The 18,650-nt window shown below is 42.1% G+C and overlaps 1 protein-coding gene across 8 annotated transcripts in view; it reads right to left on the reverse strand.

Moving 5' to 3' along the window:
- Positions 1-18,286, reverse strand: part of CAMKK2 (calcium/calmodulin dependent protein kinase kinase 2) — a 215,025-nt gene extending 196,739 nt beyond the window's left edge. For 4 of the 8 annotated variants that reach the window (XM_073626573.1, XM_073626555.1, XM_073626539.1 and 1 more), the window contains exon 1: positions 18,078-18,286. In XM_073626573.1, the coding sequence (XP_073482674.1) occupies positions 18,078-18,256 (179 nt within the window). In that variant the 5' untranslated portion in view covers positions 18,257-18,286. Of the gene's footprint in view, positions 1-11,757; positions 11,893-11,971; positions 12,307-18,077 lie in introns of those variants that run through there. The other 4 variants (XM_073626565.1, XM_073626583.1, XM_073626601.1 and 1 more) reach the window with 3 other exon arrangements.
- Between the last annotated feature and the right edge of the window lie 364 nt (positions 18,287-18,650).

Below are 18,650 nucleotides of genomic sequence, written 5' to 3' on the forward strand. Positions count from 1 at the left end.
CGTGCTCAGAATCAAGCAGAAGAGCTGCACTGGCTATTGAACTTCATTTTTCTCGGCTTGTAGTAAGTGTTGTACATCACCGCGTTCTTGATGTTCGGAATTTCTGACAAGATTTGTGTGACCGTGTGAATGCAAGACAAGTTTGAGCCAACAACTGTCAGAAAAAATCCATGGATTTTGTTGTCGGAATGTCCGATCGTGTGTACGGGGCATTACAGTGTATGTACTTTTAATTTGGTAAAGGCCATTCATTAGAAAATCAAATCTTATAAGCAAACAAAATATTTTGAATGACGGGCATGATTCTGTGATAGACCTCACTGCATGGGCGCAGGAATACTTCCAAAAATCACTGACTGAACACAGCTTGCCGTGCCATCCAAAAATGTAGGTAAAGCTCCATCATGCAAAGAAGAAGCCACATCTGAACATGATCCAGAAAAACTGCTGTCTTCCCTGGGCCAAAGCTTTTTTTAAAATCGTCTGTTGCAAAGTGGAAAACTGGTCCATGTTCAGAAGAATCAAAATTTGACATTCTTTTTGGCAACCATGGGCACCGTGTCCTCTGGACTAAAGAGGAGAGGGTCTTCAAGCTTGCTATAGTGCTCAGTTCAAAAGCCTGCATCCATGATGGTATAAGAGTGCATTAGTGTGTATGAAATGGGCAGCTTGCATACCTGGAATGGCACCATCATAGCTGAAAGACATAACCAGGTTTTAGAGCAGCATATGCTCTCATCCAGATGTGGTTATTTCAGCAGGAGAATCCTAAACCACGTACTAGGGTTGCACCAATGCTAGTATCGGTACCGATACCGAGGATTTGCACAAGTATTGGTACTCGTGCAAATGCACCGATAGCTGAAACCAATACTTTCAGGCTTAGTTCTTTGAGCTGTCAGTGGGTCACCCCAGTGTTAAAGAAGTCCGGTAATTGGAGCTGTCAAAAAAAAAAAAAAAAAAGCAGCCAATGTTTATTAACAACATTGCTCAGCCCTGAAACACTAAAATAAAAAAACATTGTTTCTTTTTTGTATATTTCTGTTTCTTCATCTACAGATCAAAGGGATGAACAAATGTTCTTCTGTTTAACCCTTTAATAATCCTTCATTTACTCTAATCAGCCTTAATTAACTCCCTATTCTACATTTTATTATTATTTTCCTGCTTTTTTTCTTTTGTTCAGGTCTATTTTATAAACGTTAAATAATTTAAAACTTTTTTTTTTTGTTTGCTTAGTGAATATTTTTACACATATATATTAACAAACATATATTTACATATTTCCAGGTGCTTAACTGCCCTGCTTGCAGTCCAACCTTTCACCAATTGAAAAGATTTGGCATATCTTGAAACGAAAAATACGACAAAGACCACTCAAGAATCCTATATCAGGCAAGAATGGGACAACATTCCTCCCCCAAAATTCCAGCAACTAGTCTCCTCGGTTCCCAAACATTTGCAAAGTGTTGTTAAAAGAAAATGGGGTGCTAAACATGGCCCTGTCCCAAATTTTTTGAGACATGTTGCTGCCATCAATTTCAAATTTACCTTATTTGTTTCCTAAAATGGTACATTTTCTCAGTTTTAACATTTGATATGTCTTCTAGTGTGAATAAAAATGGGTTTATGAGATTTGCAAAAGCATCGTTTTTATGTAGATTTTACAGAGCATCCCAACTTTTTTGGAATTGGGGTTGTATGTCCTCCTGAGACCTTTGGGGCCTCGTGTCTTTTGAATCCCTTAGGGACTTGCACACAATACCTGCAGTGGAATTCTTTCAGTATGTGCAAAGACATTACATATCTTATTTTTTATTAAACAAATACTCTCCTAAGGCTTACCCCATTTGAAAACAAGGAAACTCACGCCCAGCCATTATTTCCATCATCTACCCACAACTACTATCCTCCAGCTTTTTTTGTTACCTAAACAAACCATCAACTGGGAAAAGAACTGGAGATTCCAAGAAGAATGGCAACACATTTGGCGCAATACTACAAAAAAGCTTTCTAAATGTTCTGGCCACCAAAATCAATTATAATATACTAATGCGTTGCTACTTGTTCCCCTCTAGATTCCCTCATGCTATTCCCCCCAGCTACCCTTACCAGTATTTTGAGGGGCTGTCGTGCTGAGTGCACATTAAAATCCATCTAGTGGGATTGCCCTAAGAATAAACATTTCTGGTCCCATATCTACCAATTAGTCTACACCCTTCTGAACAGACCTTTCTGAAAGAACCCGATGGAGTTTTAAATAGAAGGGTGAATTGTGCTAAAAAGGAATTTAATTTACTTACCCATGTCTTTACCAAGTTGTTTCGAGGAGTTCAAATCCTGTGTCAACTTTTGCATGACCATTGAGAAAATGGCTGTCATTCTAAACAACCAACTGCCTAAACTCCTTAAAATCTGGGAACATGCGAAGAGAGACTAGTGACTCTCCTGACCAAGATTCATAATCTTGACTCGCAGCATAAATAGGCTCCGACTTTGTCACTGGAACAGGATATTATGGCCCTTCGCAGGCAAGTTGCTGACGTACTGCATTATAAAGCTAAGGCAGCCCGGCAGACTTGCCATAAAATGTGTTACGAGTTGGGAGATAAATGTGGAAAACTGTAAGGTAACAGAGGCTGGCTGGCCAACTATTGTCCTCGACTGGTCAAAAAATGTCCCTACCTAAACAAATTGCACATTGAGTTCAGGGATTTCTACTCCTCTTTGTGTAACTTACCAGATCAATCCCTCTCACAAGCCCAGCTAGAGGAATACATCGCCTTGTCCCAACTTCCTCAACTTCTCCCTGAAGTTTGAGAAGAACTAGAGAACCCCATAACTTTAGAGGAACCTCAGCAAGCAGTCAGTTCATCTAAAACAGTTAAGGCCCCAGGCCCTGACAGGTTCACCTTGCAATACTACAAACTTCTCCTTCCAACCCTTGGTCCATATATGGTAAAACTAATGCAATTGGGTCAGAGGCCACTGTTGACTAGTTCTGTATTTTGTGCATACACCTCAATCATTGTAGTAGTATGGACATATACATATCTAGATCTGAGAGATCTTACAATAAAGAGGTAGTTCGTTCCGCAATACACATTTATTAATAGGGTTACATAATCTATACAAAGTAAACACCCGACAGTATTTACAACACAATGTACAGTGTAGGTCTCCTGGCTTACATGGTATTTACAAATTACCCACGACACCCATATTTACAGTACAATATAAAATACAAGTATATTAGATTACCTGTTAACTTCAGGTCAGCCCATGGTGACTGCTGTCTGTTCCCACACCAAAAAGTGAGTTAGCTTGGGCACAAAGCATTATATCCCCCCCTCCTTTCTGTAGTGTGGCTAATATAATTCTCCCTTATTGGTCACTGTACCTAGTAAATGTATATTGGGCACAGCCTGATTGGATGAGTCAAAGAAGGCTGTTGTTTACTACCCAGGGAAGATGTTATCAGGGAGAACAAAGGGCCAACCTTTGAAGTTGAACTAATTACAATAACACCAACACAACACTCAGTATTTTAAATATATTTCCCTCTAACTGAAATATATTTCTAATTGCAATATTATACCGTGATTAATGGAGATTTCACATAATCCCATAAGGCAACACCACCTTCCCCAGAGAAACTCTGAAAGCCCACATCTGTCATTCCTAAAGACAGAAAAGATCCAACCTCTTGTGGCAGCTATAGACCTATTTCTCTTTTGAATACTGACATCAAACTGTTCACTAATGCCCCGTACACACGGTCGGATTTTCCGATGGAAAATGTCCGATCGGAGCGTGTTGTCGGAAATTCCGACCGTGTGTGGGCTCCATCGGACATTTTCCATCGGATTTTCCAACACACAAAGTTGGAGAGCAGGAGATAAAATTTTCCGACAACAAAATCCGTTGTCGGAAATTCCGATCGTGTGTACACAAATCCGACGGACAAAGTGCCACGCATGCTCAGAATAAATAAAGTGATGAAAGCTATTGGCCACTGCCCCGTTTATAGTCCCGACGTACGTGTTTTACGTCACCGCGTTCTGAACGATCGGATTTTCCGACAACTTTGTGTGACCGTGTGTATGCAAGACAAGTTTGAGCCAACATCCGTCGGAAAAAATCCTAGGATTTTGTTGTCGGAATGTCCGAACAAAGTCCGACCGTGTGTACGCCCTATTAGATTCTAGCCTCACATCTTGCGCATCATTTGCAACAAATAGTCCACCTAGATCAGGTAGGATTTATTCCATCTAGAGAAGCCAGAAATAATACAGTTAAAGTGCTTAACTTACTCCACGTAGCAAATGTGACACATACTCCGTGCATTTTTTTGGAAACAGACGCCAAGAAAGTCTTTGATCGTGTGAATTGAAAAAATAAGCTCTCTGTCCTGCGCCACATTGGCTTGGGAGACAACATGTTACACTGGATTACCAAGATACTGTACACTCTACAACCTCAGCTCAGGTCAAGGCCAACAGAGTTCTTTCTGACCCTTTCTCTATATCCAATGGAACCAGAAAGGGGTGCCCTCCTCCCCCTCTTCTCTTTGCTTTATCTTTGGAATCTTTTCTGTGTAGAATTCTAATAAATCCAGATATCACAGGGTTGTCTATTGGAGGTATCCAGCACAAGGTCTCATCTTGTGCTGATGACTGTTTTGCCTTACTAACCCAGTAGTGTCATTTCCAAATCTTCTGCATGAATTTGAAACCTACGGATTAGTATCCAACCTGAAAATTAATTTTGGTAAATCAGAAGCCATGGGTCTTGAGGTCCCTCCTTTTCTCCAGACTCCGAGGTCGAATTTTAAGTTCAGATATATGGATTCGGCTCTGAAATATTTAGGGACCCATATTCCCTCCAGACCGTTCTGCATTTTTGGACTTCGTTTTCCCCCTCTCTTGTCCAAAACTCATACTTTACTAGAGCTATGGCACCAGGGCATGCAGTCGTGGTTTGGTAGGTGTAATCTCATTAAAATGTGTACTTTACCAAAAATATCTGTTTCAAACTCTACTATTCCTTGAAGGAGGTCTGGAAGATTATCCAGGAGTTTACGGATTACGAGATTCCTGACAATTCAGATTTTTCTTATTACATGTTTTGGTCATCCTGGTGAAAATTTATTAAAAAAAAAAAATCAATAATACGTCACCTATTGAATGCTGCCAAATTTTGTATTCCCTTGAATTGACTTCGTAAAGTGGAAGAAATCCAGGCCATTGTTTCTAATAAAGGCCATTGTTTCTAATATTTAGGGACTCGTTAATGACTGGAACGGGATGAAAGTCTTTACCAAGTAACTATAGTCCTGTTAGTTTATCTTCTATAGGTCAGGAAGATACTGGAGAGTTTAATTAAAGACCACAGACGAGTTCTTGCTGGAAAAAAATATTTTGAGCAACAGACAGCATGGATTCATGAAAGACAGAAGTTGTCAAACAAACCTGATTTCTTTTTATGAGGTGGTAAGTAAAACCTTGGACAGAGGGGTGGCTGTGGACGTGGTATACTTGGATTTTGCAAAAGCGTTTGACACAGTTCCCCAACACATGGCTCATGTGTAAGGTAAAGTCTACAGGCTTGGAAATATCAGTTTGTAAATGGATAGAAAACTGGCTAAAAGTCAGAATTCAGAGAGTAGTGGTTAATGATTCTTACTCTGAATGATCGAAGGTTATCAGTGGTGTACCCCAAGGTTCAGTGCTGGGACCCTTACTTTTTGAAACCTTTATAAATGATACTGGGTCTGGGATTAAAAGTACCATTTCTGTCTTTGCAGATAACACTAAGGTATGCAGTGGAATAACGTCCTTACAGGATGTCTCCAATTTACAAGCCGACCTCAATGCACTGTATAATTGGGCAACTAAGTGACAAATGAGATTTAATGTTGATAAATGTAAAGTTATGCACGTGGGGGTTAAGAATATGCATGCATCATACAAACTAGGGGGGGTACAATTGGGGGAATCAATGGTGGAGAAGGATCTGGGGGTTTTGGTAGATCATAAAAAGCTGCGGTTTAGAAAGCATTTTCCAAAGCAAGCAAAGTCCTTTCTTGCATTAAGAGAGGAGAGGGAGTGGGAGAGAGAGAGGGAGAGAGAGAGAGGGAGAGATCATTTTGCCCCTGTACAAATCATTAGTAAGAGCTCATCTGGAATATGCAGTTCAGTTTTGGACACAAGTTCTCAAAAAGGATAATTGGGGCACTGAAGAAAGTGCAGAGAAGGGCAACCAAACTGATAAGAGGAATGGAGGAGCTCATGAGGAAAGATTAGAGATACTGAATCTATTCCCTTTTGGGAAGAGGAGATTAAGGGGGGGGGGGATATGATCAACATGTACAAATACATAAGTGGTCCATATAGTGAACTTGGTGTTAAGTTATTCACTTTAAGGTCATCACAGAGGACAAGGGAGCATGCTTTACGTCTAGAGGAAAAAATGTCATCTCCAAATACGGAAAGGTTTCTTCACAGTAAGAGCTGTGAAAATGTGGAATAGACTCCCTCCAGAAGTGGTTCTGGCAAGCTCAGTAGATTGCTTAAAAAAGGCCTGGCTTCTTTCCCAAATGTACATAATATAACTGGATACAAACATTTATAGGTAAAGTTGATCCAGGCAAAATAAGATTGCCTCTCAGGAGATCAGGAAGGATTTTTTTCCCCTGCTGTAGCAAATTGGAGTATGCTTTGCTGGGGATTTTTTTCGCCTTCCTCTGGATCAACTGTGGGTGAAGGATTGTGTATATGGGATTGTATTTTTTTTTTTTGGTTTAACTGGATGGACTTGTGTCTTTTTTTTCAACCTATGTAAATTAATAAGATGGAGGATTTAATAATTACAGCGCAACATAAAAAGGAAAGGTACTCCAAGACCTGGAGACTATGGAATAGGTTTGTCCTTTCTGAAGAAAGGAAGGCTCTTTTGGGCCCATAACTTGCTTGGCAGGCGATACTCCCTAAAAATCTATATTGTGACGTGGGGCATGTCTGTGCTGGGTAGCTGTAATAAATGTCCGGGTTCTCTTCCATTGAGCAGCGGATGGCAGTGGGCGAATTTAAAAGCTGCCATTGGACTGAATAGTGGCTATCAATCTGCACGCTGCCAAGGGCTGTCAATCACAGGCAAGGCAAATCTAGTAATGTTAATGTGACTGGCGCAGAGGATAAGGAGGGAATGTACTGAGGAAGTAGGGTTCAGTATGGGCCAGTTTTTGACAGGTACATGAATCTGGTGCAAACACCAACAATTTCAGTGCGGAGGCCTTTATGAATTCCCTCCATTATATCCTATGTACAGTATTTCCAAGTTAATTATGTGTCTTGTTAAGCCTGTTATGCATATGATTGAACTGGTTGTGCCCTGTAAGCTCTTTGATTAATTCTGTTCATGAACAAGAAATTAGGAATTGTAAATGTGCTTGAAAGACCTGCAGGGAAAATACAGTTTAGTAAGGGGTATGAAAACTGAAAAGCTATTTCCCTGTTTTTTCCTTCTGATTTTAAACCAAATAATTGTCAGAAAAAATTATGTAGCATACAGTTTTTGGCTAGTAGCAGAGAATGAGCCACCATCCTCCTTTAGGCTTCATTCACACCTGAGCATTTTTAACCGGGCGTTTCTATGAGCATTTTTTTGTACAACTTTTTAAAAGCACTTTTTGAGCTTTGGCATTTTTTTTTACTAGCCAATAGAAAAAAAATATCATGTTTCATAATTTGCTGCTATGTTTTTTATTATTATTTTTTGCTTTGTTTGTAAGTGTTAGGATTTGGAGTTAAGGCTTAGATTTATGGGTTCATTTATTTATAATTTGTTTACTTATTATTGTTATTATTTATTTATTTACCAACCTAATCGTTCTCTTCGTTCTTCTCAAGACCTCCCTGCTCTCTAGCTCCCTCCTTCCATGCTCGCCTCCAGGACTTTTCCAGAGCCTCTTCAATCCTATGGAACTCCTTACCCCAATCTGTCCAATTATTTCCTACTCTTTTAGCTTTTAGACGATCCCTAAAAACCCTCCTCTAATCAGAGAAGCCTTTCCTACCCACACCTAACAACTTTATTTTCATTTTCTCAATCTGTTCATCCCCCACAGCTATTACCTTTTGTTCCACTTGACCCTCCCTTCTAGATTGTAAGCTCTAATGAGCCGGGCCCACTGATCCCTCCTGTACTGAATTGTATTGTAACTGTACTGTGTGCCCCCATCTTCTAAAGTGCTGCGCAAACAGTTGGCGCTGAATAAATCCTTAATAATAATAATTTGTTAGGTTAGGGGTTAGGATTAGGGGTTAAATGTTAGGGTAAAGATTAGGATTAACATTAGGGATTAATTTTAGGGTTAGGGGTTAGTGTTTTTTTTTTTTTTTTTTTTTTTTTATGATGATCATTATTATTTATGTATTCATTTAATTATTATAGCTTATTTTTATTTAATTATTGCATCTGAGCAGAAAACCGATTGAAAATGAGCATCAAAAATGTGCTAAAACACTTGAATCAAGCGTTTCCATGCATTTTTAATGGAACAAAAAAAAAAACGCTCTCTGCCTGAATCTAGCTACTAAAAAAGCGCCATACATTTTTTGAGCTTTAGGCGTTTGGCTTCAGGCGACTTTTCTTGGAGATGTGAATCATCTCCATGGAGAATAATAAAAAAAAATTCCTGCCAGTGTTTTGGAGCTTCAAGCTAGCCATTGCACACAATGGGGTTATTTACGAAAGGCAAATCCACTTTGCACTACAAGTGCAAAGTGCACTTGAAATTGCACTTGGAAGTGCAGTCGCTGTAAATCTGAGGGGTACATCTGAAATGAGGGGAAGCTCTGCTGATTTTATTATCCAATCATGTGCAAGCTAAAATGCTGTTTTTTTTAAATCTTCCTTGCATGTCCCCATCGGATCTACAGCAACTTCTTTTCCAGGTGCACTTTCAGTGCAATTTCAGTGCAGTGCAAAGTGGATTTGCCTTTAGTAAATAAGCCCCAATGTGATTCCATGACCCTGGAAATTCTCCCCCTACATACAAAATATCTTGATCTTTAACCCTATGACATGCCCCAGGAACTGACATAAAATATGAGTATGAATTTGCGTACAATGTTCATGTACATTGTCAACAGGATCCCTCAATAGTAAGACAACTTTGTCGCAAAAGCAAAGCATACTGTATATACAAGGGCCAGTGTGACTATTTTGTAGAAACTAATGAATAGTGCAGTTTTGCCCAAAGAGTGATATTACACTCACAATGATTAAGTAGCATTAATCATTATAAATATGATTTTCCATTGTAGAACTAGCTCCTGCTGCTCTCAATTAAATCCTGTGAGGAGGGAGCGGGGGCAGGGCCTAGCCGTGTTGTGTGTGTATCAATAGATGCACATAGATTGGCTTGGGAGTGAGCCTGCAGGTGTGCCACCATAGGAAGGGACTTCCTATGGTGGCACACAGAAGAAGAGAAGCCAAAAGCTCCGATGGGGGACCCCAGAAGAAGAGGTTTTGGGCTGCTCTGTGCAATAGTATTGCACAGAGTATTTAAAAGAGGAGTATTTTTTTTTTTTCCACATTTATACTTACCTAGGTGGATGCAGCATCGGTCCCATGCTGTATCTGTCCCCCGGCACCTCTACACTGAGACCCGAGCGATTGAACACTGCTGATCACTCGGTTTTCAGAGCTCCGTGAGCAGAGAGCTGCAAATGGTCAGTTACAGCTCTCTGCTCATCTCCCTCCTCGCTCATTGGAGCGCTAAGCTGTGGAGGGGGCGGAGCGGCCATCACCGACAGGTGTCAGTCCAGGCACCTGGCAGATCCAGACTCCCATTGTTGGGATGACGCGATGCCTGGACTGATATCCATGACGGGTCACAGGAGTGCAAAACGAATTGGAGAGTGATTAGAACACCAGTCTAGTTTTCATTGCGGTCTGTGTTCCCATTCCAGAGATTAACCCTCTCGGTAAGTCCTATTGACTATTGTCACCGAGATAGTAAAGAAAGAAAATGCATTGGAGTTAGAAGAAAAGGAATAGAGGAGAAATCTTAATATGTGGACACTAGTTCTGGTGATAACTGTATAGGAGCGGAATTCCCTCACATGGAAAATATTCCCTCTCAATTCTTTTATGTGACTATTGAAGAGGAAGTGAAGGTAAATCTTCACAACAGGATACAAATGACAAGGGTTTTAACCCTTCCTTACCCTATCCAAAATGAAAAGAAAGTTGTGTCTTTGGGTATACTTTAAAGTGTATTTCCATACACGCCATGCGATTTGGCATGGTGCAATGTGATAAAATGCAGCAGGTCTGTATTTTAGCACAGCACCATGCAGCGCAGCCATAGGCTATGTTGCAGTGTGAATGGGACACAGGAAATAATTGCGTCCTTGTGTTGACAGATGCTTTACAATGCAGGTGTCACTGCATACTATGTGAGTGAGGCTGAATTCACACCGACTTGCGATAAAATGCAGTAATAATGGATGAACATTTCCATCCCTATTATGCGTGTTTTAACACACGTTGACTTGTGTTGATCTGCGGTTTAGCGCACTTGTATAAACAAAGTCAATGCACAGGCACATAAAAACAATGGTCTTTATGTGTCCAGTTGACACTACAATACTGTGTTGACCTGAGTTGCGTTAAAACGCATATATGTGTGAATTCAGACTGTATCTGGGGGCAGGCTAAAAAAAACACCACAACCACACATTCACTTGCCCCAATGTCCCCCCACCCCCACGGTCCATGGAAACATTTTCTTCAATAAAACCGGTCTTTGGTGCCAAAACGGTTGGGGACCGCTGCTATATGGTATTAGAAGCACATTAGTCCACCGGTCTCCTATCAGAGTTAAAACTCAATGCGGCACAATACAAAGGTCAAGTCCACGGATTTCTTATAAGGTGTGTGTGTGGGATAACCACTAATAAATTACAGATTAGAAGAAATCTTGCAGTGACTGTGCCCACTACTGGACTGAAATTCACAGCTGCACAGGCAGATTCACACATTAAACACACCATCAGTATAATAAAAAAGTACCAAATCCCAGTTTGATTCAGTAAGAATTCGTCTATATTTTTAGGAGATTCATAACAAACATTAGCTTGTAAAAGTGTCTAGCTACATGTAAAAGCCACCCTAGGATTTTCTCAATTCCTCCACCTAATATTTAGCTCGTTGAAGATTACAGTATGCACTAATGAAAACACTGGTAGATAATAGAGCTACTCCATGTCTAGATGTTATGTACAAATAATCGTTTGAAGAATGCATTCTGATTTTTACACTTATACAGTAGTAAATCCTGTATAATAATAATCTAATATCCTTTAAAGTCTCATAAAAAAAAATCCAGCTATCCAGAATAGACACTGTATACACAATTTGTACAATGTTTACAATTTGTGGCTTATTTAAAAATAATGAAGGATATTTCCTATCTCTGTTGCTTATAATAAATCTGGTTTCAGCTACCGATTTCCTACTGCAAGTTGAAAACAAAGAATCCCATTACCGCTGACACTACAGACACTTCAAAATTCCCCATTGCAGAGCTAAATATCCCTCCACAGTTCTATCATCTCCTGAGATCACACATCTAGGAGCACCTCAACAGTTCAACAGGTTAGCTAGAAATATCTTCAGAAGATATTCGTTCCCAGCCTTGTGTACACAGCCTGTACCAACCTTATCACTAATGGAAAATGTACAGACCTTGTCAGGAGGAGGTTCTCAGCGCTTTCTAGCTCATTTTTCCTCTCCTGTTTGTTCTGGATCTATTTCTGCAGTTCACATTCCTATTATAGCTCTTCCTGTGAGCTCGCCCCCCCCACACCCAGACGGCACTGATTTCAGCAATGTTGCAGCATCTGCCTAGATCTTCCATTAGCCCTCACACAGGACACCCAACCCCATCAGCATCACCTACCTCAAGCACGCTGCCGGCTCCTAGCAACCGATAACCTGGCCAGCAAAGTTCACAGCGATAATACTGCGAGGAGCAGGCTCGGAAGTGCGAGCGATCTCCACGTATCCCACAAACCTAGTGGATGTATTCGTGAAGCTTTCTGGGATTTAAAAATAAAATCTTCACAAGTCTTGTAGTGGAAGAGCTTTTCCATAGGGCCTCATTCACATGAGCAATGACATTCATGTGTTCATAGGACATTTCTAAATGCATATAGATGCATGTAATAATTATAAATGGTAGAATTCTCCCTGTGGGTTTACCTGTGATTAGGTGCGTTCAGTAAAGCTGAGAAAACAGAATTCTGTGTGTCCAGGGGCAGATTAGACATTCTGATCGCATCTGAACACGTGTAAACATGAGAACATTTAAACACAGGAGAATGTGGTCTGGGAAGCATAAAGTTTGTTAACCTTTGTCTGTGTGACAGCACGCACATAAGTAGATGCAATTTACGTATGTTACTATGCACCGCGTTTAACTTTCCCATTTAATTCAATGGGCTATCTATTGTGTGGCAATTAAGAGTTTTTTACACATGCCACCCAAAAACACGTGGAGGGGACTTTATCAAGTCTATACCAGCTGTTTATAGCAACAAATCAGCTTACATCTTTAATTTTCAAAGCTTAAAGTGGAACTTTAATGAAATAAAATAATTGTGCACATACAGGATTTTTTAATTAAAATAATAAATACTCACCCACTATATGCAATGGTATTGCACAGAGCGGCCCCGAAACTCCTCTCCTGCCGGTGATCCTCTTCTGTGTCTGCCCCCAGTGCAAACCTCTTGCTATTGGGGCAGAGGCATGGGCTTGCTTCCAAGCTGCGCTGTGTGTGTCAATAAACAAACACAGCGCAGCTTGGCTCCGTCCCTCCTCCACTCTGCTCACAGGATTTGCTTGACAGCAGCGGGAGCCAATGGCTCCCGCTGCTGCCCGATCCTCCTGTGGGAAGTGAAAGACAGAGAAGAACTGCAGCTGGGCACAGTACTGGATCAATACAGGACTCAACTCAAGTAAGTGTTTGTTGAGGGGGCAGCGAGTAGCAAAACATTTTTTTACCTAAATGCAGGGAATGCAAACTGGTAAAAAAAAGTATTAGTTTTTGAGCCACTTTAATGCAGAAGAAACATACCTTGACTCTTCTGCATTAAAGTTGTTTACCTGCCTGTCCACACTGTACACTGAGATGCCAATACATCTCACTGTATAAGGCAGGCTGAGATGTCAGTGGTCAGCAGGGAGGTCCGGGACGTTACAGCACTAGAGAGAATGCAATTATAGCTCAGCTATAAAGAGGACCTTCAAGCAAAAGTACCACTAACTCTTCTTCCCACCCCACCCCCAACACTTATGAGGGTTTTTTTGGGTTTTTTTTTTTTTTTTTTTTTACAGGAAGCTGGTACCTTTTGACAGATTCCTACTTCCTCAATTCTCGCCTGGGTAAGAATAACATTGCTTGCCCTGTCCCCACCTCCTTGGCGGGACATTACACATCCCAGGAGGCTGCAGGACCAGTCTCACTGCGCCACACGTTTGCATGCATGCTCAGTGGGGAGCCAAGCTGTGATTCATCAGAAAGTCACATCCATTTTTTTCAAATACAAGATGGCGGCACCAGGGACCCTCATTTTAAGCACCTGATTTTTAAGTCACTGGCTACAGTATTTGTAGCTGCTGACTCTTAAAGTGATTGTAAAGGCAGAAGTTTTATCTTAAAGTGGTTGCAAAAAAAAACCTGCAAGACAAAGGCATAATGAGCTAGTATGCATAGCATGCATACTAGCTCATTATGAAATACGTACCTTAGATCGAAGCCCCCGCATCGGTCCCAGCACACTGCACTGACCGGCAACATGTCTCCCAGAGTTATTTCCGGGTTTTGCGGGCTCCGGCACTGTGATTGAATGCATTAAGATAAAAAAAACTTCTGCCTTTAGAACCACTTTAAAGTGGTTGTAAACTCAGTTACACCACTTGTACCTACAGCTAAGCCGGTAAAAAGGCTTACTTGTAGGTACTGTGAATATCTCCTAAACTTGCACAATTGCAGCCAATGACATTATCGGCGAAGGTGCCAGACTTTCAGATTCCGTACAAAGTTGAACTCTCAACAAAGAAACAGTGGTAAAATTAACCCTAAATCACTCCACCCAGAACATTGTATGTAAACTTAAACCAGAAGTTGGCATACACTAGCACAATCAAACTTGATGAAATCAGCGGCTCCGACGCGCATTTGCGGGAGTGATGTCATTGCGTCTCCGGCCACTCACATGCCAGAGCCCACCAACCCAGAAGAAACGGGGGGGGGGGGGGGGGGAGATGTCATAATGTCATAGGGGCTTCGCTCTAAGGTAAGTATTTCATAATGTGCTAGTATGCGATGCACAATATGCCCTTTGCCTTACAGGTTTGTTTTTTTTGTATTCTTCAGCGGTTTACAAACGCTTTAAATAAGCCAATTGTATGAGGCTAGTGTGAGGGCTTGTTCACACCAGTGCGCACTACAAAAAGATTGGTGTGCGTTGTGTAGGGGTGGTGTTTTGCTACAATACACAGTTTACCTTTTTTCTTTCTTTATAAAGTGGAACTAAACCTTCCTTCAGTTGAGAACATAACCACACTAGTACTGTAACAGTTATCATTGCAGGCATACCTTCTTTTGGGACACAGTAAAGCTCGGTTTACACCTATGCAGCTTGCTTTTGATCCATTTCTGCAGTTTTTTTCGATGCGTTTTGCCTTTTTTCACACACTTTTTTGATGCGTTTATGATTTTTTTTTTTTTTTTTGACCAATTTGATGTTGGGCAAATTAAAAAACACAAAACACCCCAAAAATGCATCAAAAAAGCACTACATGCTTTTCTGCAGCGTTTAAGTTGAAGTCTATTGAACCAAAATTGCACCATTTGTGTTTAAAAAAGTCCACGACCGTTTCCAAAAATGCAGAGGCTGAAAAAAAAAAAAAGCATAGATGTGAAATTTTCCCATAGGAAACCATGTTAAATGGACTGTGGTGCGTTTCTCTAAAAAGCATTAAAAAAAAAAAAATATGAACCGAGCCCTAAGTGGAAATAAACCCATCGGTTTCCCAAAACAGTAACATTCAAGGCATGCCATAAATGATAACTGTAATGCCTCGTACACACGGTCGGACTTTGTTCGGACATTCCGACAACAAAATCCTAGGATTTTTTCAGACGGATGTTGGCTCAAACTTGTCTTGCATACACACGGTCACACAAAGTTGTCGGAAAATCCGATCGTTCTGAACGCGGTGACGTAAAACACGTACGTCGGGACTATAAACGGGGCAGTGGCCAATAGCTTTCATCTCTTTATTTATTCTGAGCATGCGTGGCACTTTGTCCGCTGGATTTGTGTACACACGATTGGAATTTCCGACAACGGATTTTGTTGTCGGAAAATTTTATCTCCTGCTCTCCAACTTTGTGTGTCGGAAAATCCGATGGAAAATGTCCGATGGAGCCCACACACGGTCGGAATTTCCGACAACACGCTCCGATCGGACATTTTCCATCGGAAAATCCGACCGTGTGTACGGGGCATAACAGTTACCAGTGCTCTCAACTGCACTGTCAACCCATCAAATTTCTGGAGTCATAACTAATAAAATAAAAACAAATAAAAAAAATAAATAAAAAACAGCACCATGGCATCTGTAGATCAAACAGAGGCCAAGACGGCAGCGTCTTTGGCTGTAAAGGACAGGAGAGTTTAGCTCTGCCTTAACTTTATTGAAGTGGCTCAAAATGACACTTCATTCAAGTCTATGTACAGAAGTGTCAGTGGAAAAAAATAAACTCATATATAAGTAATCAGTGTGGAGAATGTCCTCTTTACATTAATCAGGGGGAAGAATGTCCTCCTTACATTGGTGGTCAGGGGGAAGAATGTCCTCCTTACATTGGTGGTCAGGGGGAAGAATGTCCTCCTTACATTGGTGGTCAGGGGGAAGAATGTCCTCCCTCCTTTCATTGGTGGTCAGGGGGAAGAATGTCCTCTTTACATTAATCGTTGGGGAGTATGTCCTCATTACATTGGCAATCAGGGGGAAGAATGTCCTCCTTGCATTGGCGGTCAGGGGGAAGAATGTCCTCCTTACATTGGCGGTCAGGGGGGAGAATGTCTTCTTTACATTAATCAGGGGAAAGAATGTCCTCCTTACATTGGCAGTCAGGGGGAAGAATGTCTTCCTTACATTGGCAGTCAGGGGGAAGAATGTCCTCTTTACATTAATCAGAGGGAAGAATGTCCTTCTTACATTGGTCAGGGGGAAGAATGTCCTCCTTACAATTGGTGGTCAGGAGGAAGAATGTCCTCTTTACATTAATCGTTGGGGAGTATGTCCTCATTACATTGGCAGTCAGGGGGAAGAATGTCCTCCTTGCATTGGCGGTCAGGGGGAAGAATGTCCTCCTTACATTGGCGGTCAGGGGGAAGAATGTCCTCCTTACATTGGCGGTCAGGGGGAAGAATGTCCTCCTAATATTGGCGATCAGGGGGAAGAATGTCCTCCTTACATTGGCGGTCAGGGGGAAGAATGTCCTCTTTACATTAATCAGGGGGAAGAATGTCCTCCTTACATTGGCGATCAGGGGGAAGAATGTCCTCCTTACACTGGCGGTCAGGGGGAAGAATGTCCTCTTTACATTAATCAGGGGGAAGAATGTCCTCCTTACATTGGCGATCAGGGGGAAGAATGTCCTCCTTACATTGGCGATCAGGGGGAAGAATGTCCTCCGTACATTGGCGGTCAGGGGGAAGAATGTCCTCTTTACATTGGCGATCAGGGGGAAGAATGTCCTCCTTACATTGGCGATCAGGGGGAAGAATGTCCTCCTTACATTGGCGATCAGGGGGAAGAATGTCCTCCTTACATTGGCGATCAGGGGGAAGAATGTCCTCCTTACATTGGCGGTCAGGGGGAAGAATGTCCTCTTTACATTAATCAGGGGGAAGAATGTCCTCCTTACATTGGCGATCAGGGGGAAGAATGTCCTCCTTACACTGGCGGTCAGGGGGAAGAATGTCCTCTTTACATTAATCAGGGGGAAGAATGTCCTCCTTACATTGGCGATCAGGGGGAAGAATGTCCTCCTTACATTGGCGATCAGGGGGAAGAATGTCCTCCGTACATTGGCGGTCAGGGGGAAGAATGTCCTCTTTACATTGGCGATCAGGGGGAAGAATATCCTCCTTACATTGGCGATCAGGGGGAAGAATGTCCTCCTTACATTGGCGATCAGGGGGAAGAATGTCCTCCTTACATTGGCGATCAGGGGGAAGAATGTCCTCCTTACATTGGCGGTCAGGGGGAAGAATGTCCTCCTTACATTGGCGATCAGGGGGAAGAATGTCCTCCTTACATTGGCGGTCAGGGGGAAGAATGTCCTCTTTACATTAATCGGGGGGAAATGTCCTCCTTACATTGGCAGTCAGGGGGAAGAATGTCCTCCTTATATTGGCGATCAGGGGGAAGAATGTCCTCCTTACATTGGTGATCAGTGGGAGAATGCCCATTCTATGGTGGTCATTAGGGAGAATTACCTCCTTGAAGTTCATTGGTATCATGCCACTGACTCTGTCATTTGGGGTTGTCCCTGGAACCCTGCAGACCCCACCTGATGAGAGCTCAGGGAAGCCCTACCAAGCTCTGAGACTCTACAGAACTCTGGATGAGAATGGCTGTCAATAAAAGCAAACAAGAGCGTCTTACGAATGTTGTGTGACAAGCAGCATATAGGTGCCAATACAGATCACATACAATCGTCGCAAGCAACTGTCATCATGGCATAAAGTGATTTCCTTTCTAAGAAAGAAATGGCAGTGAATCGTTCACCACACAACAGCTATATCAATGGTAAGACAAGACTGGAGGCTGCCAGATGTCTGAGCACCCCTGTCCTCAGTGAGCCATGTGCCCATGTAAACATGTCATGGTGTTCCTCATCTGGCAGCCTAGGAGGAGGATGTGATGATGGACAGGGTCAGCGCGCAGTCCATGCCGTGTGATGGACTAGTCTGGGCTCTTACCTGTCTCCCAGAAGACTGGCAGCGGCTCCGAGAGAAGAGCAGACAGTGGCAGGGCAGCGGTTCCAGCAGTTCATGAGAGTCGCCGCGGGATTGGCCGGCCCACACTTCCCCCATTGTGCCGTCCGGCCATCCTCTCCCCGCTCATAGCGTGCCTGTGAATGGCCCAGATGTGCGTGCATGTAAGAGCCCCTCTGATTGGCCCAATCACTCTGTTTGGAGGCGAGGTGGGCGGTTAACTCTGCACTTGCTGCTGACTGATGCTCATCTGGTCCGGACAGAGACACAGTCCTGAGTAGGAGCGATCCTCATGTACTGGGGGCATGATAGCACGGTGCAAGAAAAGGCTCACCAATACACACCCTATATCTACAAAGTATATACTTTCATACAAAATTATCACACACATATATTCAGTATATAGACTAAATAATCTTAGCAACGGTCTACTCTCAATACGTAGAACAGAAAATTGTATCACTTACCTCATATAATGGACGTCTGCCTGGCAGCATACATGAGGTGAGGGTTTCCCTCGTTTTTCCCCTCAGTATGCTCTCATGTTGGTGTCAGGAA

The sequence above is a fragment of the Aquarana catesbeiana genome, linkage group LG01 (assembly GCF_042186555.1).
Source record: "Aquarana catesbeiana isolate 2022-GZ linkage group LG01, ASM4218655v1, whole genome shotgun sequence".
NCBI lineage: Eukaryota > Metazoa > Chordata > Amphibia > Anura > Ranidae > Aquarana > Aquarana catesbeiana.